Genomic DNA, 24,753 nt, shown 5'->3' on the forward strand with positions numbered 1-24,753 from the left:
AATCTTTTGTGACCACATGTTTGCCTGCATAATCTCATCTAAACAGGGATTCTTGTTTAAAAGTGACTCAGACAATAAGGCCACACAAGGATAACAGCACTGTAAGAGGTTTTCAATGGATAAAAATAACAATAATAAAATTACATGCAAGTTCCTCTTTTGTGTGAGGTTTTATATTTGAGGGCATGTAATAGAACTGAACCATTTTAAAATGTCCACATAAAAAGCATTCACCATGCTACAGATCAAAGAGTTGTAGTAAAAGATTAAGCACATTTATTGCTAAGCAGAAAAAACATTTCAACATACCAGATGAAGATAGCCATATGCAAAAGACATTTGCTTCAGTTCCTAATATAAGCTACCTAAATATAAATTTTACAAGCAACAGACAAGGACAAACCAGCAGAAGATGATGAATTCCAAGAGCCCCAAGCTCTCCACCAATGCAAGTTTATCAGGATGGCCTGAAAAGCAGCTGCACACTTGCCAACACAGCCAGCCAGGGGAGCACACACATCTCATTTCCATTCTGGAAAGCTTCTGCTGGGGGAGCTGGGCACCTCACACGTGCCATTGCCAAATCCAGCACACAGGGCTAAAGGGGCTGCTAGAGAGGCTGGAAAGGAGCTGTGCCAGCAGCTGTAACCCCAGGAAGGGAAGAACTTTCAAAGGTGCTCCTCCGGCTGCTCAGGGTTCAAGCTCTGCATGGGTAAGCTCACCACGAGCACCAAGACATCAATTTGCATCTCGTGTCTACCAAACTTTACAGCTACACACCATTCAAGTGCCTCCACAGAGCAAAATATGCATTCCTTGGTGCCCCAGGGATCATCACAAGCTGTTAGGGTTGTGGCAAACACAGCTGTCCAAAGATGGTCCAGCTCCCTTGCCTAGGCTTAGCTTAAGCAGAACTTGCTGAGGGTTTCTTCAGGAGAGAACATGCTGAGCCAACCTTGCAGCATCTGCCAGAAATGCAGCACACTGCAAAGGCATTAATGGACATTTCCTGCTGCTTGCTGCAAGTCTTTCCCTAACCAGTGGTCTCTCAGCATCATGTCCTTCATCGAGAAATAGCTTTGCTAAGTATCTTTGCTAATTCTTCAGGTTATAGACAACATCAATTGTATATTGTCCTGCGTTTTTGAGGTGAAATCCAAGAATGGTCTCATTTTGTCCTGAGGCTGTCTGTCATTCAGCCCGAAGAAGGGAAGAGTTGTATGACATACAGACCCTCATGTTTTGGGAGTCAGAAAGCACAGGAGAAAATAGAAATTGTCCTTGAGAGGAACAGCCAGTCAAAACTCTGACAACCACACAAAACATTCCTCCCTTTTGGCAATTCTGTCCCTTGGCAAGAAGCACATCCATTATTTTACTTCTGAGGGAGCTATGAAAATTTCCTGGGGTTTTTTCTAGTTTGAACAAGTCCACGAAGCACTGCCTTTAGAGTCAATGATTCTGCACACGTCAGCAAAGCCCAGTGTTCCAGCAATTGTTTGTCAATGGCATGCACTGAATTAGTGGATGGCTTTTGGTGACAGTCAAACTCCAGTGAAGTCAATGAGAAGCTTTCCTGACTTAGAATGTGGTAGAATACAAACTATGCATAAAGGAATATAAAGGCGATAAAGGAATATAAAGGAATTTAAAGGTGATACGTAATATGCTCCATTGAATTTCTAGGTTTTCTAGATGCTTATTTCCTTCCAAATGTCATTAAAAGATTCTGAAGAGCTCATGAACAGAAGTCAAACATCCCAAAGACTTATAGGATAAGGATACTTGTATAAAAAAAGACAAAACAAAAATGACCTGCCATTTTGAAAATTTCCACTGCTTTTAAAAGACTGTTACTTTGCCAGGGGCAAGAATTAGACTGCAGTGAAAACATTGCTACTAAAATACTCTTATTTGGCCTGCTTCCGCATTTTTTCTATCTTTCTTAAACAGGTAAAATAAGTGGTAAAAAATCCAAATCAAAGACACACACACAAAATTCCTACACTGAACCTGATGTTTGATAAACAAGAATAATTACCACCTGAAAAAAACCCCACTTGTTAAGATTTAGAAAGCCTACACATAAAGAAAAGGAAAACGGTAATCAGAGCTGTCTACAAAAATGGGATAAATGGTTTCATGTTTGGACTAACTCAGTAAACTTGCCATCAATCAGAACCAAAACATACAACTAAAATTTCCAAATCACTTACACAGAAACATACAGCCTACAAATTTCAAGTTGCTCTCTTCATGGAGTTGGATTAGTTAGTATACAATTTATAAATCTTGGCATTTTACACAGCTTACAGCCCTACTGCAAGTGCATATGAGTGTCCATGTCCACTGCTGGTGCTCAGACATCACTGGGAAGAACAAGGATTTCAAAAGCAAAAGGCTCAGCCTAGGAGACCAATGTGTAGAGAATGAAGGTAAAAAAATATGGAGATAGAAGGTGCACTGGGATTAATTACTTGATTACAGAGTCTGGGTTTAGGAAGAAAAAGGGAATTCAAGAGTAAAATTAACAAGAGAAGTGGTCAGGAAGCTGAGTAAGCAGAGCACTGAGGTCAAATGAGAAAAAAGATGGGAAACATGAAACTACTCTGGAAGGGAGACTGAATTAGGAGGAAAATGGAAAAGGAACAGATCTGTTAGAATGTGTACTGGAACAAGAAGAATTTCTTGGCAAGGATTATGAATTTAAAAAGAAAAAAAAAAAAGAGGGGACACAGCCATGAGTAATGTCAGATCCCATCAAGGGATGGCAAACACCAACAAGCACAGACTGGATGAGGACTCTGGGGCCACTGGTACAGAGAACTCAGATTTGGTCATCTCTCTGAACCCAACAGTTTTGTTCCTGCTAGTAATACATATATCACTCTGCTTTACCAGTTTCACCTTCACAAAGCCTAGGCAATTACATTAATATGTTTAAAAACAAAAAAACAAAACAAAACGTAACCTACTTTTTGTATTTCTTTTCTAGTTAGTGACTAGTAACTTGGAATTTACTGCTAGGGATTTTCTTCTTTCTTTAGGGTTTTTTTTACAGTTTTTCTTGTAATGGTGTGATGGAAAAATTGAGATGGCAATTTGTCCAAGGCCACACAGCTTACCAATACCAAGACCACAGCACAAGTTGAATGCCTCCCTCTTAAACCCCATGCTTATTCTTGTACCCTGTGCTTCTCTGCAATCAGGGGTGCTGAGTATCACCCTGTCAGAAGCAAGGTTTCTGAAAACTTTGGGAAATGTTGAGCCTGAATTCCATTATATTCAGCTTCCTCAGAACCACACAGAGATTCCCAATCTTTCTCGACGAAACCCTCAAGGATTTTTGGCCCAATTTCCTTTCTTCCCATCCCGACTGCAGTCCCTTTTTTTCCAGCTGCTGTCGCTCAGCCCTCCCTGCTGGAGCCCTGTGAGCTGCCCCAGCTGCAGCAGGGCTGGCAGCAGGCCCGAGGTAATAAACCTATCAGAGCTCATTAGCTGGATGTGCACTGTGTCCCTCACCCCACGCTGTCACCCTCTGCTCACTCACTGCCTGCGAGCTGCCACACACCAGGCTGAGGGCACTAATACAGCAGAGCCAAAGCCTTTCGTGCAGTGCTCTTCCCCACCCTCTCCCAGAAAAGCCATCCTTTCTTTTTTTTCCCAAGCCTCTCACCCCTACTTTGCTCGCTAACAATTCCTGATTTCACGCAAGAAAAACTGAGCCTGTTCCATGTGGTGACTCCAGAATTCTGATACAAGAATTGCTGAAGTTTGTTACGCCAATGTATAGAAATGCAATAGATAGTCACATCCACATGCCTGTCTATGTAATAGATAGTCCAATGTAATAGATAGTCCCAATAGATAGTTTTTTTAAAGAAATTAAACCAGCTTTCTCTTTTTTTAAACAGGAATCCCCTGTTCTGCAGGACACTCCCATAATGACCAGGTAGTAAAGCAGCCACACTTGCTGAAAGGCAAGCCCCCTTTCCATAATCAGACACAAACACTGGCTGGCACACGAACTCAGAAGCAAGCAGAAGTTCCATCTTTCTTTTCACAGAGTCCTATTGGAGGTTTAAAAAATTAGCTTAAAGGTGACATCTCATTTTTTATAAGCTCACATATAAACACAAGAGATCTTTCTTTACATTTAACTACTGTACAACAGGATTTCCCTCCTGTAAGAAGGACCAAGAAGGGAAAGCAGAACTATCAAAGCAACAGCAGGAAGATTTCCCTGCTCTTTACCCGAAGCATAAACAACCCAAAGAGCTACCTTCCCTGGAACGTGCTGTAAACCTTGGTCCTAACCTCATTATGTTATCACCAGGCTGTGACACTGACCAGGCTTGTGCCATTTGCAGTTGCCAGCAAAGTGACAGAAGCATTTTCCTCTCAGCTTCCTATCTTAGGCAGTTCCTAGTTTTATTCCTAAATGTATGTTATCTCCGTGCTAACGCATAATTGCTGGGATAAGAAGCAGAAAGCCTCTGTATCAGTCACAGCCTTTGCTGCAGACTGACTTTAATTCCTCTCAAATTTTTCTGGTTGCATTAACACACAACTGTTCTTTGCAGAGAGTTATACATGAGCTTATTTTAATTGTGAAATTAAATTAAGTCTCAGCAAGTTCATTAATACCAAAAAAAAAAAGAAAAACTTACCTAATACAACTGCCTTCCATCTAAGTTCAATAGTTTTCCAGTACTTTTCAGTAACAACAGTTTTTAGTTTCTTTTACAGTAACTAAAAACTACTGTAAAATTATAAAAATGTTGAACCAATTTCAAGCATTTTTATGAGTGCATTATACTACCCTGGCATATTTCTGTTCCTGCTAGTGACAAAAACACTGCAGTGAGCATAAAATAGGAAATGTGGGGTTTAGGATAAATGTTCATTTCAAAATTGAAAGGGCTTCACAGTTCAAGTTACTGTCCCTAGATTTGATTAAAAAGGCCTGAATATTTATAGGAATTATTATTATAGGAAGACAGATTGCAGAGAAACAAGTAGAATATCTGTGTGGTGTTAAATCTAAACTTGTAACACACAACCCTGGCTATTCACAATTCCTGGCTAATGCAAAAGGGAAGGAATTCATTACTGGACTCTTCTGTATCTAGTTTCAGTGCTCACCATTGAGGCATCATATCAAATAGGTCTTGCAGCTGAAGACAAATGGAGCATGGAGGAGGTTGCTGGTTTTGTTCAGGTACATGGGGAAGGCACACAGCTCTGCCTGTGCCTTATGTGAGCAGTGGCTGGTCTCGTGTGTAATTCACACAGAGCAATTATTTGTCCAAGCATTATTCAGGCATCATTTTTCTACTTTTATAAAGAGAAGAAAAGAGGGCACTCACATCACCCAGGATTCCTTTCTCTTCCCTCACCACCCTCTACTCCATTAGCTTGTGGAAGGCAATTGATTGAATTTTGACCTCACTCACCAAGGAAAAAGTTATTTGAAAAGTTATGATGAAACTTTGGAGAAGGAAATACTCTGAGCCTAAGGCAAATCTGGCAGCTTATTGGAAAAGTGTTCTGGCACTTTCAGAGCTTGTACAGCAGTTACTGCCCATCGTGTTTTCTGTAGATAGTTTCTTGTATCTCAAGGAGTTAGAGATGTCTCAGGAAACCAGGGATGTGGGAGCTCCTGTGGTAGCTTTAACCTTAAACCAGCAAAAACGCAACATGAAAATGAATCAAGAGTTCTGGGCAGCTAGAAAAATTCAGTGTGCATTCAATCACCTTTCTGCACAGTACACACATCCGTGCAAGGCCCACATGCACACAAAACCTCCTTGCCTGTGTCACTTTACAGCCTGTGCAGCCCTCGACTTCATGGCTACAAAATAAATCTGATTGTGAAATAGATGCTCACAGGTAGAAAAAAAAAAACCAAATATGAAGTGAGCACATGAGCTTTTACAGGAACACATTATTAACCCCAGCTTCTTTCCAGTCCCTTCCATGTGCAGTTTGGCTCTTTGACAGTGAGGTCCCACTCTGGCACAGTTCCTGCCTGATGGAATAACTGTGACTCTCATCTATTCTTTCATTCCATTCCAAAGCACAACTAACACATTTTTCCACCCTTGTCTCACCCATTTGCCCCCCATTCCCTCCCTTTTGCTCTGGACTTCACTCACAGAATGCAGCACGTGCTGCATACTCAGGCAGTGTGCTCCCCAAAAGCAGGGTACACATGTCAAGGGTGAGTTTGTCAACTGAGAAAACAACAAAAAAACACACAAAACCCAACAACAGCAAACACAGACTGACAGGAGAACACAGCCCACTGAGCAGCCACATCTCCAGGATTTTCTCTGTAATGTAGAAAGGTCTTGACTTCACAAGTACACACTAAGTATCCCATTTTCCAGTTTTAATTATCTTTTCCATGAAGACACCAAGAACAACATGGAGTCAAGGAGATTGCTCATTTAACTTTCTTCTTCCCCTACATCTGTGAAACACCTGTTTAGGTAAATTTACAATTCCTCCTCGTCCTCAAGGCTGTAACATTTCCAAACTTCCCTGAGATGATAACTCTTCCTTGGCTAGGTTTTTTTAAACTCCACCAGCAAATAACACAAAAGTTTTTATAGACATTCTAAATGATGCAAAAGATGTCTTGGGAAACAGATGCAGAATGGAAACTCAAATCACAAGGTGCACATTTCTTGGTAGCAAAACAGTTTCAATACATCTTGTTCAATTACAGAGATACTTCCAGCCTGGTTTTAGTCAATTCCACAATGAATTGAGGCACATCCCCACAACCCAATTACACTCAAACAAATTGTGAGTCCTCTAACCTTCAAATCTGCTTCATTTTCCTCTTTGAACCCTGCAAGGCATGACATGCAATGAACACATCTGTTTGCCTGATCAGGAGATCAACTGAATGTGGCTTTTATTAAATAAAATGCACTAATTTTTGAGAGGTTCCCTACTGAAGTTTTTTTAATACACACACCACAACTCATCATTGTTAAACACTAAGTCACATTAACAAAGAACAGCCAAAGAAACACAAGACCAACTCATGTGTATGTGTAGAGAGTAGGTACCAATCACTCACCACCTCCTGCTTCTCTTTTTGTACTTCTTTAAGGAGTTACAGTGCAAATGCACCACACTACAAATTTTTTACTACTTTTATTTTTTTTTAAGCATAGAAGTATTGTTTCAGCAATTCCTGAAGTTTTTTCTTAATGTGTTTTCTAAAACTTCAAGAGAGATTTAATCAGATGACTGACTTCCAAGAGCAGCATGAATCTTTTTTAATTACAGTGTCTGTCAGCCACCCCAGTTGTTGCTACTTTAGAAGTATGGCTTTTGTTCTCCTCCTCTCATGCTCTAAAATTTCTTAAGTCTCAATAAATTTTATTCAGGAAATAGCATCCCTGCTCCTAAACTCTGGGAGGGAGTTTTCATCCTGAGTCAACCTGACAAGTAGGAGATTTATTCACATATTTGAGTGGGGAAAAAAAATGTTTTCTGCTAATTCAGTGAACTGTGTTCCAGAGCTGGTTTGTGTTTTGCCCTTACTGAACAGAATTCTTTGCTATGGCTTCATGCTAAGCCAAAAGTAAACACTCTTCCTTTTTATACAGAGAGCTCAATCCCAAAGCACCAACACGGGCATCACTGGTGACAGATGAGAAGATATATTCCCCCAACAAGAGGGAATGATTAAAACCAACCAAAAACAACCAAAAATTTTTTAAAAATCCCACCAAACCAAACAAAAAACCCAACTGCTCAAATATTGTTCAGCCAAATCAATGCACGTGTCTGAGATGCAAACAATAATCATCAATCACCTGAGAGAGGGACAGCACCATTTTCACAATGGCACACAGTAAGACAAAAACCAGATTAAAATCACTGATTAAAAGATATCTCCCACAAATACCTGCAGGTTAACATTTACCAAGCCCTTTTTCAGCATGCTGAAATTTGTAGATCCAAACATCACATGCAGCACCTGTGCAACTTTTTGAAATTTTCTTCTCTAAAACCACCTCCACTGAGACAGGCAATAAAATGAATTGACAAGACATAGCAATCAAAACCAATTTTTATGTTGTTCTCATCATTGGTGGATATATTTACATTCCCTACCTTCATAATTCTCCATGATCACTTTTCAAAAGGAATTTCAAAATAGCAAAACTAAACACCATTGTGGACTTACCAGATTGGAATTGGTGGCATTGGAATCATCTTCTGGAAAGGGGATATAGATAGCTAAGGCCACACAATTGGCAAAAATAGTCAGTAAAATAATTATTTCAAATGGTCTGAGGAATGGAGTTAAGGAAATTGTTCCAAAATGAGCACACAAAAATAAAAGAAATTTAAAAAAAAACAATATTTATAAGAACTCTGTTTAAAGAAAGCATTCCAAGCCTCTTATACTCTGAAAAGAAACATATGCCTTTTTAAGTGCTTTTAGGAGCTCCCAGCCAAAATTCTTCCTAATATGTCAAAAGCAGTGTAGGCCAGTCACGTGCCAGAGTAAACAAAGGTTTCTTGAAAGTTTTTTCTTCTTTTACTTCTTTAGATTGCATTTTCCCAATTTTCCTTCGAGTGTGGCTGCACTACATAATAAGATAATAATAAGAGAAACCTGTACTATAATGACTGTCCTTGCACTTTTGAATATTCTTTTTTCCTGGTTGTTTTCATCTGCATTTATAAATTCTCAGATAATTCTAACTGACATTTTGGAGTTTCTTTTCTTTTGGTGTTGTTGCTGTATTCTTGCCTCCCTTTCTCAGTTTCTCTCTCATATCTTGGAGTTAATGTGAGGGCTCAATCAATAATAACAATGGTTAGAAGATGTTTAAAAAAGGGTAAATTTTGTTAAGGTAAAAAAAGTCTTTTGTCCAAAATGTGCTTACACTGCACATTGTCATGTACACTTGTTCGGCTAAAAATTATTTGAGTATTTTCTTTTCTCTTATTTGCATTTCATTTGGCATCAGGGGGAACACAAAATTCAGTATTTTAGGAACAGCAGGAAGCTGGGAGTCCCTTCTGAGAAAGAAAAGCTCAGAGGCATTTCAACCTTGCAGCAGCTTTGTTGGGGAAGAGAGAACCCAAACGTTTGGAATGTTCAACGAAGCAATCCCGCACAAGCTCAGTGCCCCCCTGGCTGCCCAGGGGAACCAAAGGGCATTTTTCCACTGCACTCCATCCACTTCAGGGGTCTCCCTAATCTCCCTGCTGTCTCCAAACTCAGCCTAGAGAGCAGATTGATGGCCTGTCTGCATTTACTGCCCTGCAGGAACATCCTGGAGGCGATTTCTGGGATAACTCCCCAGCGCTCAGAAGGGAAATGAGGATCAGGAGAGAACACCAAGCATAACCTGTGCCACAGAGTGCACTTGGGCATGGCTTTATCCACCATGGGGCTGCCAAATGTCAGCACAGCAGGGATGGTTTTGGTCAGCAGGCTGCTGTTCTCAGCAGCCTGGAGCAGAAATTACAGGGGAGCTCTGGGTGTTGAGCTGAGCTGCAAGATGTACACAAATTCCAGGCACCTGCCTGCTGCTTATCCTCACATGCATTCTGCATTTCACACACGGGAGACTCAGAGGGCTCCAGGCTCACCAGACTACTGTGCTTAAGCCTCTGAATAATAGGAGATAAATGGTACCACAGAGGCAGCAGAGCAGATCAGGGCAGGAAGAGAAATCTACATTGGAAATCAGATTTCTCAGGTATGTACCACCCCAGGCTGTCTGTATAATGTTTACTGCTTAAAGACCTGGATTTCCACAGGCTTTCATTTTCTTAATCACTTTTTTTCCACCAAATTTTTGTTTGTTTCTTTTGGCAGGATTGTTATCCATTAATTTATCACTGTTTACATTTATTTTCTTTCACTTCAATTCTCTTTTTGCACTGTAAACATTAAATTCTATAAAGTCTACAAATACACTGCACAAAAGGCAGAAAATTAAACACACAACTAAAGCCTTGCAAAATAAGGTAATTAATTCATTTCACTTTTTTCTTGAATGCAATTGCTCATTCAGGCTCTTAACAGTGTAACGTTTGGGTAAGAAACACTGCTGAAGTACTATTTGATATTTGTTTAAGATCTATTATGCTTAAATTTAGTGGTACAACAAATTAGGCTAAGCTTTTCTCAGTAGTTTTCAGAAAAGTCAGAATATAGAATTAAACTAAACCCTGTCACAACACTTTGATATTGCTCATTGTCATTGAAGTGTTTCATGTTTACAAACTCCAGATGTCCAATGAGAGATTCTGATGGGAAAAAAATACTTCCATCAAATCACCTAAAACCAAACAAAACCCCAAACTGCAAGCTTCAGCACCTTTGTGTTGCTTCAGTTGCACTGTTTGGTCATCTCTTGGTCTGAGCAGTGCTGTACCCTGGTTTGCAACACCTCATTCCCATCATTTATTGCTGAGCTTATCCATCTATCAAATGAAACTCTGAAGACATGTGGTGACTGGGGTGCTGCTAAGCAAACCAGTATTCAGTTTTATCCTGTTAGTCATCACCCGTCATCTCATGCCTCAACTATCAGACTTGTGTCAGAAGCAATAAAAAATAGCAAACTTAATCAGGGGATTAAAAATTAGCATCTGAAGAAGAAAGGAAGAGGCAGGCAGGTGGTTTAAGGACATCCAAAGATTGACAGGAGCATTTTTAACAAGTTCTTAATCTGAAAAGTATGTCCATGTCAGTAATACCTGATATACTCATTTTCTGTTTTCACCCAGCATCCCACCAGACACCCAAGGGAATAATATTATCACATTGTCTTAAATGCCTTAATTCATTTTTTTTATCATATTAACTACTGCCAAGTTCTGTACTGCCTTTCCTTGACATGCTTATCTACCCCTAAAAACATTCTTGTTCTTTTGTATTTCCTGAAGAACCCCATTAGCTTGTGATTACTGTGATTACAGGGTTAATCCTGGTTTCTCTTTGAGGATGCAAAGGAGGAACACTTAATTTCAATTTGAGTTTCACCCCAAAGACTCAAATTCCATCTTGCACTGACCAGACTGGGATGACTGGGAAGGCTTTGCTCTTTGCACACCATAAAGCAATGATCAAACTCTCCCAGACTTTCCAGGGAAGCAGCACCAACCCCTTCACTCTGCAGCTCTGTGTCAGTGGTTATCATCCATCATCTGTGACACCATCTGTCTCCTGTTCAGACTGTCAGATCTGGCTCTGCACTGCTTTTGGACATGTTACTTTAACTGTATTTATTTTGCCTTTCTTCTAGATAACCAGTATCGCTTACTGTACAATACTGAGCCTTATTTTTTAACCAGGATTCCAATAAAATCAACAGTTCTCAGCCCAGTCTCGGGGTCTTACTGCTTACCTTTGGGGGTTTTTACCTTGCCCTTTTGCCCCATTCTTTTCTCCATACTGTAGAAAGTGTGATGTCACATGTTGAACAAAAAGGTGTATGGTTCAAAGTAGCCGAGCTTTGGAGTGGTTACACCTCTAAAAAACCAATTAAAATAAAAAAGGGAAAGCCAGGAGCTGCTATCAATCCCATAGGTTGAAAGCCCTAACCTCAGACACCTTGAATATCTCCCATGCATTTCCTGAGCCATACTTTTTCCAAAGAGCAAAATTCAACCACTCAGCCTCACCAAGCCATTCAAGCTTCTAGTGCTCTCTCACACAGGGGTGTAGTTACGATTTCACTTCTAATCCTCTTTCCTCACCTGCCCCCCTTTCAGCACAAACCACCTCAGTTAAGACATCAAAAATTATTTGTGTACTTTGAGTTCCCAGTGGTGGTACTTTCCAACTGATGCATAGATTTCAACCTGATGCATGGATTTCAACCCGATGCACCACTGATTTCAACCCAAGGCATTGATTTCAAACCAATGCATCGATTTCCACCCGATGCATGGATTACAAACTGATGCATGGATTTCCACCCAACACATGGATTTCCACCTGATACATTGATTTCAAACCAATGTATGGATTTCCACCTGAGGCACCACTGATTTCAATTCAATACACCACTGATTTCCACCCGAGGCATGGATTTCAACTCAATGCATTAGTTTCAAACTGATACATGGATTTCCACCTGATGCATGAAATTCCACCCAATGCACCACTGATTTCAACCTGAGGCACAGATTGCAAACCTGGTGCATGGATTTCAACCCAATGCATTAAATTCCATCCGATGCATGAAATTCCATCTGACGTATTGATTTCAACCCATTGCATGGTTTGCAAACTGATGCATGGATTTCCACCCAACACATGGATTTCCACCTGATGCACTGATTTCAAACCAACGCATGGATTTTCACCTGAGGCGTGGATTTCAACCCAATGCACCACTGATTTCAACCCAAGGCATTGATTTCAAACCAATGCATCGATTTCCACCCGACACATGGATTTCCACCTGATACATTGATTTCAAACCAATGTATGGATTTCCACTTGAGGCACCAGTGATTTCAACCCAATGCACCACTGATTTCAACCCAAGGCACAGATTTCCACACCAATGCATAGATTGCAAACCTGGTGCATGGACTTCCACCCAACGCATGGACTTCCACCCAACGCATGGACTTCCACCCAACGCATGGACTTCCCTCCCACCCCATGCACAAGAGCTCCCGTGCACAGAGGCCTGGGTGCCACATGAAGGATATTTCCATTCGACGATGCTGATGCACGCCCTCCGGATGGGATTCTTCAGCGTGAGGCACAGCAGTGCCCGGGGCGGGCGGGTGGCTGTGGTGGTGCCCTGCTTCTTCTGCTTGCCGTACTGCTGCCGCTTCCTCTGCGTGGAGCTGGCCGTGGAGATGGTGGCGTTGCCAGCGCTGCCCATCAGCTTGGCCTGCCTGGCAGCATCGATGGCAGCCTGCCAGGACAGAGCTGCCCCCGGCGTGGGGATGTGCTCCGGGGCGAGCCCTGCAGCTGCATTGGCGTTCATGTTGGCATGAGCCGGACGGGGACTCCCATAGTTGGAACCTGTGTAGGGAAAAAGAATTAAAAACAAAATAAACCAGAGAAATTTGTGAAGATGTTTTTTAAACTGCAGAAGAGATAGCTAATGCCTTTTTTAAACCTTCAGTGTAGAGTAATTCAAATTCTTCACTGTAAAGTAATACTGCTATGCAATCCTTTGTCTTGCAAGAGATTCCCAACAGAACTGATGGATGCTGGGCTGTTAAGTGCCTCCAATCAATGCAGCTTCCAGACATTCAGAAAAAATAAACTATCCTTTCTTTTTCACCCACATATTTTGCAAGCTGGGCTGTTTGAAAGTTCAAAAGGTGAGGCTAGTCCTCATCACCTTCTCACTCACACAGGCAGCACGATGCTATCTGGTACACGGCAAAGGACCCAAATCAAATTGTCAAGTCCCGTTACAAAAACCTTCATGCTTCTTGGAGGTTACCTGACGACAAGGTGAAATTTTGACAATAACCTTAATTATCCCTGCAAAAAACACATATGTACACTCTAAGAACAGCCTGAGCAGAAGGTCCAGTGAAGCAGAAACAAGCACACAAGGCCACAGCTGGTGGATTTGTGCTCTGTATGTTCCTGTGCAGAGAGCTGAAGCCAACCGCACGTTTAGAAATTGGAACTAATTCCATATCCTGATAAACTACTGAATCAATGGAGAAATTTATTTTAAAAGCACAAAATAACAAGAATGCTAAAGCCTGGCAGTCCCAAGTTTTGCAGCTTCTTTAGCCAAAAGTGAGGAAATATTTGCATTTGCCCCATCCTAATAATGGAATATTCACATCAGGTGACATGTGGCTGGTGGTGAGAAGATCTTAGCAGTACAAAAATTCAAGTCACTCTCTCAAGCCAGTGCAGTTGATCCAGTGTTTCAGTAAAGACAGCTAAGTCACCTCTGCCTCCTCAGTGAGGCTTTTCCAGTGACCCAAATTAAAACCCCAGTCACTTCAAGAGGAAAGAATTTTGAAATTTCAAAACAGATTGCTTTACTCTTTGGGCCATGCTCTGCAAGAACTTGTGAAAAAGTTTTATCCCAGACATTTTACAGAAGAGAATGTTATCCCAGTTTAAAAAGTGCAACATGGATTCTACACAAAGTCACAACAGCAAACTCTGATTAAGAAGAATGCCTTGTTTAGCTATGTCCTGTATCACATTTAAGAGACTGTTTAATTTGTTATGGACTTGTGAGTTTGCCCATAATTTGAGGTACAAGTAAAAGGAGGCCTGAGAGGTCTGCAGATCTTATTCCTCCACAGTTCAGCTTCCAAATCCTGCCCATTCCTGATTCAGGAATTCTGAATGGCTCCCCTGACATCTGAGCTGCAGGCTGTGCTTCAGAAAGAGTGCACACACAGGGGGCAGAGAGTGGAAACCCCGGCAAGGAGCGAGATCACCTGCTTCAAAGCAAGGCCAGTGCCTCCTGTTGGCCATGCTCCACTTTAGATTAGTGCAGAATTGTGGTGTTGCTAAATAGGACAGATGGGCTCCTGCAGACCGTCAGACAAAGCTGAGGGAAGACCACTTGTGACACTGCTTCTTTTACAGTATCGCATGAAAGACATTTAAAACCAGGGAGTTGGAAAGCTCTTCTTGAATGGAAATAATTACTCAAGATGCATATTTCATAGCTGGTTGTGCAGTGCCAAGGTAGCACAGCACTGACTGCGCTACAAATGAATGAAAGCAGGTGGAATAAATACAATTACATTGACACACAGAGTGCAACAGGATATGCCTCTGCCTAGAAAGCATTCAAGATTTGTAAATCCATCTCACTGCAACACAAGGAAGGACATGACAGAGTCAGATGTTACTTTATGTCAGGCATTGCTGTAAGATTTTCAGGCTGTTACAGAGCAGGGAAATCCAGAGCTTGTCTCTGCTCACTGAAAAACCTCCTTGCTGCAAACCAGCCAAAGGAAGCTGATGAGTAATGTGGCTCTGATATGTGAAAGGGAAAGCTGAAAGAAACAAGGAATGGGAAATGGTTAATTCACATCCCTCACATTTTGAAAATGAAGAAAAAGAGCTTTCAGAATCCTACAGGCTAAGCAGATTTCCTCGATGAAGCAGGCAATCAAGTGGCAGACAAACTTAGTTTTCCAAGGCTAAGCAAATTGTGCACAGCGCTACTCATGGGATACGTATTTATTTTCAGACTTGTTCCAGATGCAGTTTTTCTCTTAGCATCTCTTTGACCTCCCTAGCCTGAGGCATGCTGGAAAGGAAAAATAAATGGAAAATCACTCTAATTATTCTCCCACTCCAGCTTTTCTTTAATACTGACCCATCAGAGTGGAGAAGAAAGATGTGTGTTTTCCAGTGAAAGCAAACTTGCTGATCCCTCTCCACAGTGTTCTTATCATGCTGACTAGACCATGTGCTCCTGTAAATAAACAGCTGCTGCTTCTTAATGAAGACTTTTCTGCAATTTGGGAACGCGTCAAGTTCCATCATTATTACTTCTTATTAGTTAGGTTCCACATGAGGATCCAAGTCATGCATTTTGACTTTGATGTGCCAGCAAAGTTAAGGATCCAGCTTTTGGTGGCATTATTGGTTTAGTTTCTAATATGATCAGCAGTCCCATAGCAGAGTGCTTTGTCTCAAATTAGTTTCAAACGATGAGTCAGTAATGACAGATTTATATTAACAAATATTACAAATATTGATTACTGATAAGGATCTCTCTGTTTTATGAAGCTCTGAGGCTGCAGACAGGATCTCAAGTGAATGAGAAACGGCAATGACAAAAGACTTGTTCTGGAGGTACTTTATAGAAATAGCTTGAATAAATGAGCGAAGCTCCCACAGCTGCATTCAAGAACTGAGCAAAATATTTTCAAAGGCAGCATAGCCAAAGTTTCAGGGAGAATGAAATTCCACCCTATAATCTAAATGCTTAGGGTTAATTCCTGGGAAGAGAGGAGAACACAGTTCCTATTGAACTCATGAGGCACCAAGCTGAAATTTCACCTACAGCACTCATTGCTCCCCCCCCACAAAACTTTGCTGCAACCTGAGAGCTGCAGTCACTGAATTTGGGTTGTTTTTTTTTTTTTCTTTTTGCAGTACAACAGTGAATAGTCCACTCAATTTCCCCACTACAAATAAAGTTTCACACTACCAAATACACTATTATTTAAGCTGGATGTTGAGCAGAACCAGGAAATGGAGATTGAGCCCCCACCCAAATGCAATAACTCACTAAGCACTGTGATGCACAGCATCATCACCCTGCTAATCCCCACCACCCTTCAGCAGGAATTTCCACTGTTGACTCCGTCCAGCTGGTGCACAAAATTCTGCCCTCTCAAGCCCTTCTGTGCTATGGATCATTAATTTAAGCATCTAAATACAATTAAACAGAAAAATCTATATATTGGAAGCTTGATTACTAAGGCTTTGGAAAATATTTTCACTTCTGAAAAAAAATGCAGATTTGTAGAACTAAAACAGATGCAGAAACAACAGAAATACAGGTCTCAAAAACCAGAATTAAATCACAAAAGTAACAGGTAAGGTTGCTCTACAACAGGAAATGAACCACGTTGCACAAAGTACCTGATGCTGAAAGCTTACAACTAAATCACCAAAACTGTCGTCACCAAAGCAACTATTAAAATACACAGTGATGGCCATTTTAAGTGGTATTTGAATTCTAACACCATCTTTCGTGCCACCTATTACTACACCAAAAAAGCATCACAAAAACCCCAACTACGCAGTGACCATTTGATACAAGACATGGGCAGGTTAATGACACAATGGAATCACAGCTTTTGAGGGGTTTTGACTTCATCTAGTTAGTCATACATTTATTTTAGAAAAATTTGCGCTCAAATGAATTATTTACATGAAAAAGAAACTAATCCTGATGTGAAATGTCATTTTTTCCCCCAACACTTTGAAAACAGCAGATCCTAAAATTGCACACTCTGGAGCTGCTGTGTTTTCCCCCAAGGCAGAGGAAAGCTGGGTGCAGTAAAAGATGAGATTGGTTCACTCAGTGTCTCAACTGCTCTCAGAATGAAGGCAAAAAGCAAGTAGGAAACTGGTCACATTGCTAAGATCGTGTGTGAGACCAGTTAAAGCACACAGGAAAAATGTTATAAAATATTGAAGTGAGAGCTGTCAAAATCAGAAGCACGAAAACAACACCAATAAAAAGTCAGTGCATGAGATCATCTGTTAATGAGAAAGAATGTGGAAAACATTGATCCATTAACCAATGGAAAAATGAGAGCATTTGGCAAATTATTCCAAGAAGGAGTAAGTATTGCATGACATTTTTGCATCAATTTTTACTTTTAAAATATCCATCAAGAGCTGATGACTATCACAAATAAATCTCAAACCAGAACAGGTATAATTTCCGACTGTAAAAGGGAAACAAATAATTGGATAATGTCCATGCTTTCAGCTGCTTTGGTAGCTACTTTGCACCCTAGAGTGTCCTAGAATATTTAAAACACCTTCTGAAATAACCTCAAAGCTGTTGGCTGCTGGCTTGAACTCATGGAAGACAGGAGAGATCTCAGAGGACTCAGAAATGGTAAGAGGAATCCCCACTTAAAAAAAAAAAAATAAAAATAGAAGGAGGGCAAATTTACATCCAGATTAACTTCAGTTTCAAAAAACAAATTAAAAACATTGGAATAAGTAAAATAAACAAGCACCAGCAAGTACTTGCAGGACAAGTAGAAAACCATCAAGAGACATGGACCTGTCGTGAACACATTGCATCAAAAAAAACCAGTTTCTTCCAGAACTGAGCAACAGAATTAACAGGCAAAGTGGACGCAGTGGGTCCATGCCTCCTGATTTTATTAATAGTTGTATGAGGTCTTGTGTGATAGTTTCATAAGAATTCTAGGGATATACAGGCAAGAATAAAATTGGTATGTATTGAATATGAAACCAGGGGATGCCTGGGAGCAGCTATCATTGCTGCACATCTAAATTGGAGGATGTGTCACAGGGAGGTACCCAAGAGCCTGCCCAGGATCTGATCCTGGTCCATGTTTTGATTCTGCTCAATTAATGATCCGGGTGATTAAACGGTGAATGGTGTTATTAAACAAGCAGGTAACTGTGAAGCTGGGAGGTAAAGCAAATACACTGAAGGACAGGATCGGAATTTAAAATTAACTCCATGAAATGAAGAAAAAGCCTTTCAAATAGGATGGATTTCAGCAGGGACAAACTCAAAGTATTTAAGCAAAATGAATCATCTGCCCAAATTATTTTCAGAAAAGCCTTGGGGGAGGGTTTGTATTGGATCCCCAAGAGAAGAGAAGTTGATATTGTCATTCAACAGAGCACAAGTTGATATTGTCATCCTGCCTTCTTCCCATTAAAATGCAGTCATAACCATGGAGTGCAGGAACAGGGATAAAACCTGAAATGCAGTGGGTTTGCAGGTTTGTGCTCAGGCTGCCCAAAGTGGGCAAGGAGACCAAGCCAAGGTCTGGAAAACATGAGCCATGAGGGAAAATCCCAGGAATGGGAATGGCAGGGTGGCATAATGACAGCCTTGGAGCATGTCTATACATGTAATATATATATTTTTAAACATATATGTATGTACTTCAATGAACAGAAAGGTCACATCCATCACCAAACTCACAGGCAATAGCAGTGGGTTTTGCAGTAAGAAAAACTCAGGCTGCACCTTCCACACTCTTAAATCTGTCAGACCAGGCCAGCAAAAATCTCTATCTGCAATCACACACCCAAGGTGAGGTTTCTAGTGAGCAGCACTTTCTTTTGCTCATTTAAAGCAAGTTTGACATGAAGAAAAGCCCGTGCACAGAAAGAAAATGTATTTATTTCATCAGTTAGTCCATCATAAGGGACTCCTTTGAGTAAATCCTGCTTCACTCCGGCCTTTAGAGGATATAATAGACCTTCTAAAGCCTAAATTTTAGCCTAATGGACTTGATAAAGTCTACATTTTAAAAGCCTAATACATGAACCTTAGTATCTCAGGACAATGACCAGCCACAAAATTTACACAAAAATTTAAAATCTTAACACAAAATTTAAAATCTCAATATGAAATAACCCCACTCATTTATATGAAAAACCAGATTTTTTTCCAGAAATCCTTAGTAACTTCTCAGTTTCCCTGCCTAGAACTTTCCTGCAGTAAATGCAAGGCTGCACTCACCTAAAACTCTTTTTTGAAGTATGATTTGGATGTTTTTTCCTTATTAGCCTTTTTAAAAAATTGACAAGATATTAATTCTGATATCTAACAGCTAAAGTGATGCTAGGGCTTTTTCCCCCCCAAATAAAAGGTTTTTCTGAAGGCATCCTGCAAGTAGAGGTAGGAACTATAATGAAAGCTGGATTGCAACTTGAATTAGGGCTTTTTCTATACCAAAATTTATAATAGACACATACATTTTTAAATATCACAACAGGAAAGACTCAGTGTAGTTTCTAGCCCAGATACGAAAGTTAAGAATTTCTCCTCTAAATTTTTTGGGGGTTTCAGAACATACATGTACATAGAAAATACATGATTTAAGACAGTTTGTTTGCCATAGTTGAGATTAAACATTTTTTAAAAATCTATACAAAAATATAATTTTCAATAACTATGCTTCACTCAGCATGAGATCTTGATTTTTCTTTCTTTCCCTCCTCAAAAACGAGGATTTTTTCTGCATGCCATTCACAGAAGATGCAATGAGCTCCAAGCAATGTGAAAAAAAGTCCATTTCAATGAAGAGCACAAGTGCACAAGCTGCTCTCACTTCCAGCACCAAATGCCTCCAAGTTAAATATTTACTCCTGAAAATTAACTACTGACACTGTGTGGCAAATTATTGTCATTTTGCCAGCACTGTTTAGGTTTGGAATTTTCTACATTGGTAGAACAGGCAGCACAGTGGATTTCTGGCTCATGAATGACGCACAAGACTACAAGTAATAATAATTTCCTCTATTCCCTATGAAATAAAGCATGGGACAGCTCTTCCTTAAAATCACCACATAAACAGATCTCCACATGCAAAATTCCCATATTTCAGAGGATGTTGCAAATAAAGTCATTCTTCTATATCCATAAATCTTGGATGTACAAAAGATCCAGACAGCAAGATAACAATTTTTAGGATTTCCCTTCGTTTTTTGCTTGAAAATGCTGTGGTTTTCAAAGAGCACAGTTCAGATGTTTAGGGTGGTTTTGAAGTTCTTTTGCTTTGTGGCTTTTTGGCTCATTTTGCTTTTTGGAGGGTGGGGAGAAAGGAAGGGGCACTGTTTGTTTTGCACTGTGGGCTTTTTTAATAAAAGACACCATTTTTTACTTGTAGTAAAAACAAAATAAATTCCTACTTAATGATAAATTTGGGGTTTAAAGCAACTCTCTGTTCAGGCCCTTTGACCAAAGAGGCATCTCAAACCTTGCCCAGGAGAATCCAGAAAGCTCCAAGTTTGAAAATCCTCAGCAGACACAAAGATTCATCTAGCTTGGGGTGATTCTCTGCTGTAATTACAGATTCAAAAGAAACAGACCGGGAAGTGAGATTTGGAGTTTTTAGAGAGGAGGAAGAGGGGGAAAGCATGAACCCTGCTAAATTATAGGACCAGAGGCAAATGACTGAGAGGTAAACTCAGCTGAATCACAAATTCTATCAGGACATAAATTTATCAGGGTGAGGAGGTGTTAAGAGGGCAATACCCTCCAAAACACTTGCATTTTTTACATTTTGTGACTTTCAAGCTGCAATAAAGCCCATAGAAACTCACAAAGAGTCCTTTTTGGGTTTCTTGAGATGAGTTTCTGGTGGCACAGGAAATCAAGCCAGGGAACTTTTACCTTCAAACACAGCTCAGTGAAACATTGATAAAACTCAAAAGCAGCAACAGAGACCAGTGGCAAACATCTCTTTGCTGATAAGAGGATTTGTATTTGCCTAAGAGAACACAATTAGCACCGTGTTTGAAGGAACATCTATAGAGGGTATTTTTTACAGAAACCCACATTTCTCCTGGGATAACACCATCTCCAGCAGGACACAGAGCACAAGGGCAAGGAAGTAAAACCCCAGAATTCCTCACCTTGAGGCAGCTGTAGATGCATCTCTCATGGTGTATTGCTTTGATACATCATTTTAAAGTAGGACACGTATTTTTAGGGCACCTGTCAGCACAAAACCTTTGCAGTGACATGCACACACATCATGGAAAGCTGCTTGGAGGGACACCAGGCTTCCTGGGCAAAACCCAGGCACAGATCCTCAAACAGAGACACCAAGAGGGAGCTTTCCTGCTTAAATGTCACAGTCATATTTTATGGAAAATCCCTTCGCCCAGGATTTCTCTCCTGGGAAGCTGAAAAGCCTCAGAGAAAAAGGAAAACAATAATTATCTCATTTGCTTCTCCTGTGTTTCGCTGCTTTTGAATGTGTTTGGACATTGTTTCATTGGTTTCACGTGAATTGTTTTGACTCATTGGCCAATCAGGGTCAAGCTGTGTTGGGACTCTGGAAAGAGTCACAAGTTTCTGTTATTATCTTTTTAACCTTCTGTAAGTTTCCTTTCTCTATTCTTTAGTATAGTTTAGTATAGTATTTTCTAATATAATAAATTAGCCTTCAAGAACATGAAGTCAGATTCATCATTCCTCCCTTCATCTGGGAACCCCACAGATACAATACTTAAATGCAATTTTTTCCCACTGTTTATCTAAATTATCCTTACCACCATTACAGGTGCAGGGTGCAAGCACATCTTTGGTAAGATTTCCTGGACTTCAGTAAAATTTCCCTGGAGATTAACTGTAACTCAATAAATTGGATTCTTCTGACAAACCTGTCATTTTCTTATTGGTGAATGATTACTCTTCAGTTGGTGAGTAATCTAAATATAACTTCTTTACAGAAATTAAGCTCTTACACTTCAAAAATAATCCTCACCATATTAGATGGTCTCCACATTCCTTGTCTGAAAATGCAGAGTGGGACAGAAACCAATACACACAAACCTGTTAATTTGATTTGCCTTACCCTACCCAAACCATTAAAAAAAAAAAGGGGATTTTGTCTAAACCCCCCCCAGAGTCAATGGGGAGATGATTTCTTCCATCCTTAGGACAGATTTCTGAAATACAAGTGAAAGCAGCTGCTCAAAGTGCCAATCTCTCTTACTGTACAGAAGTAATCTAAAGCACAAGTTTAATTGCACAACAAATTTCAGTGGATTAAGTGAGATTAAATGGCTCCCATTTATTTGGGGGAGCACATGCATGCACATGTGCTTGTGCACAAGGTAGAGAGCAGCTCTGCAGCTGCTTTTAGCCCAGTTCTGGAGCTGCTTTTGGCCCTAAGCATGTGACACAGTTTGGAAAATATGTACAAGCATATGATATCTAAATAATTCAAAGCCTGCAATTTCAATAGTCTTCATCCTAGAAAAATCAATCACAGTCCTTCCACAACTCATAGTATGCTCAGTCCAGAAATAGCAGCCTGTTCCCATTTACAGCAGATGATGGCTAAAAAGCACAAAGGGATCTCTATGTAGGTCTGTATCTGAGTTACAGACAAGACATTTCAACAAAGGCACACACATAAACAAGAAATCAAACTTGTGCATCCAGATCCTGAGTCCTGACAGACAACAGACAGTGGCAATTCTGACAGGCTGAGGGCTTTTGCTTCCTCTTGCTGTTCATGGGGTCAAGCTGCACAAACCCAGAGAGCAGCAGGGTTTGCGGGGAGGAGCTCAGCAAGTGCAGAGAAGGAAAGTGTAAATCTAAATTTCCTATAGCAGCCATAAGCCCTGGCTGCCAGCCCTCCCTCACAGTGGCCATGCCCACAGCAGGAAGTCATTAATCTGCATTATGACACAATAACTCTGATTAAAGGCGACCTCTGAAGGCCATCTGCTCCACAGCCTCCTCCTTTTTGAGCCCCCTCCTTCCAAGTGGCCAAATGGCATCAACCTCTGGCTCTCCAACCCCACACTCCCACACTCTGCAGCATTACTGGTGTCTCTGAGTCTGTGCAGGGTGGTGAGAACTCACCCAAATTAAAGATTCAGTCAGATAGTGGCCATACAATCTAAGAGAATATATATATATATTTACTTATTTATATATACTTATATATATTTGTATATTTATATATATAATGATATAATTATATATAACTATATTAAATTATATACATGTATATATATATAAAATCTCAATATATAATTGGGATATATATTGAGATAAACATTATATTAATATATATTATATATTATATATTATCTACTATATATATTATATAATTGAGATAAATATTATTCTACAGAGATTATTCTATCGAGATATTAGAAACAGATTATTATATAGAGATGTTATCCATTATATATCAATAGATAATTGATAATTATATCAATTATAATTGATATTATAATATATAATATCGATTATATACTGATGTTATAATATCAATTATAAGATTAATATTATATATCAATCTATAGATCTATATATTGTATACTATATAATATACATATTGTATATATAAAATAAATAAATAATAGATACATAGCTCAATAGATATATAGATATATCCCAATGTATAATCACAATATAAACCTCAATACATAATCGAGGTATAAGCTCGTCCAATTTCCAGAGGTACTCACTACATGATCCTCAGTGAAAACCAGACATTAGCACACACATGAAAAACAGGCACTTAAAAACTATTTCTTGCTTTCCAGAAAGGCAAAAAAATTATTTTAAGCTACATTTACCTAATTTTAGATCAGGCATGCAATACCCTAATAAATTAAAGATGCACTCCCTTCTTGAAATGCAGGTTCAAAGGAAAAGGTATTTATAAGATGCTTCAGAGTCAAAACTGACTTTTATTTCAGCTATTAATCTTCGTGTTCTAAAAACCACATTTTTCTATTTTTAAAATCTGATTTTTTTTTCCCTTGCTGCTTGGAATTATACCAACATAATATCACCAAAACCAATTGAAGAGGAAAGTTTTGAAACAAGCTGTACACAAGTTTCAATCAAACTCTAAGAATTAAGTAAGTAAAAATAGAAAATGTTGGTGTTTCTGTTCATTTCAGTCACCTAATTAATGTTATCTCATTTTTTAATAACTTGAGACAAAATAAAATATTCAAACAGGAGGGCTCTTTGTAACTTGACATCATTAAGGTGTGTGAAAGTGATCATGCAAAAAAAGGCAAAATTTGAATTGAGGGAAGAATAAAAGTTTCTTCCATTCTCTCTATTTCCTTTCCTCCACAATATCCCCAAGCGAATGCTGTATACACAACACGCTCTGAAACCAAGAAAAAGGAATTCTTAGTGAACCTCCCCTCAAACAAACCCACAGAAAATTACCAACCACATGAACGCAAACCATGCTATACAACAAAGCAAAAGCAGTGGCTTGGTTAATATTCAGGGTGATATTAAAAGATAACTTTAAAAAAACACCCAAAACCATTCATTTACTCAAACTAGATCTTTGTGATCTAGAGGTATCGTAGTATTAGACAGATTTAGCGTCATTTTTATAGCACTTTGCATAGAGGAAAAAGTATTTTTACTGGGTTGTTTGGTGCATAAAGTAATATGTTCTATCTCCAGCATGCAGACTTTTCCCTAATATTTTTTTTTTAGCCCCTGGTATCTTCTTGCTGAACGTTCCAAGTCTAAACATTAAGCATGTGTAATA

The 24,753-nt window shown here is 39.6% G+C and overlaps 1 protein-coding gene across 4 annotated transcripts in view; it reads right to left on the reverse strand.

Moving 5' to 3' along the window:
* The window catches only part of CACNA1C (calcium voltage-gated channel subunit alpha1 C), a 409,423-nt gene that overhangs the window by 368,509 nt on the left and 16,161 nt on the right, over positions 1-24,753 (reverse strand). For all 4 annotated transcript variants that reach the window (XM_064735921.1, XM_064735904.1, XM_064735893.1 and 1 more), the window contains exons 2-3: positions 12,717-13,039; positions 8,213-8,317 (exon numbers count right to left, since the gene is read on the reverse strand). In XM_064735921.1, the coding sequence (XP_064591991.1) occupies positions 8,213-8,317; positions 12,717-13,039 (428 nt within the window). The remainder of the gene's footprint in view (positions 1-8,212; positions 8,318-12,716; positions 13,040-24,753) is intronic.

Source organism: Zonotrichia leucophrys, chromosome 1A (assembly GCF_028769735.1).
Source record: "Zonotrichia leucophrys gambelii isolate GWCS_2022_RI chromosome 1A, RI_Zleu_2.0, whole genome shotgun sequence".
Classification (NCBI taxonomy): domain Eukaryota; kingdom Metazoa; phylum Chordata; class Aves; order Passeriformes; family Passerellidae; genus Zonotrichia; species Zonotrichia leucophrys.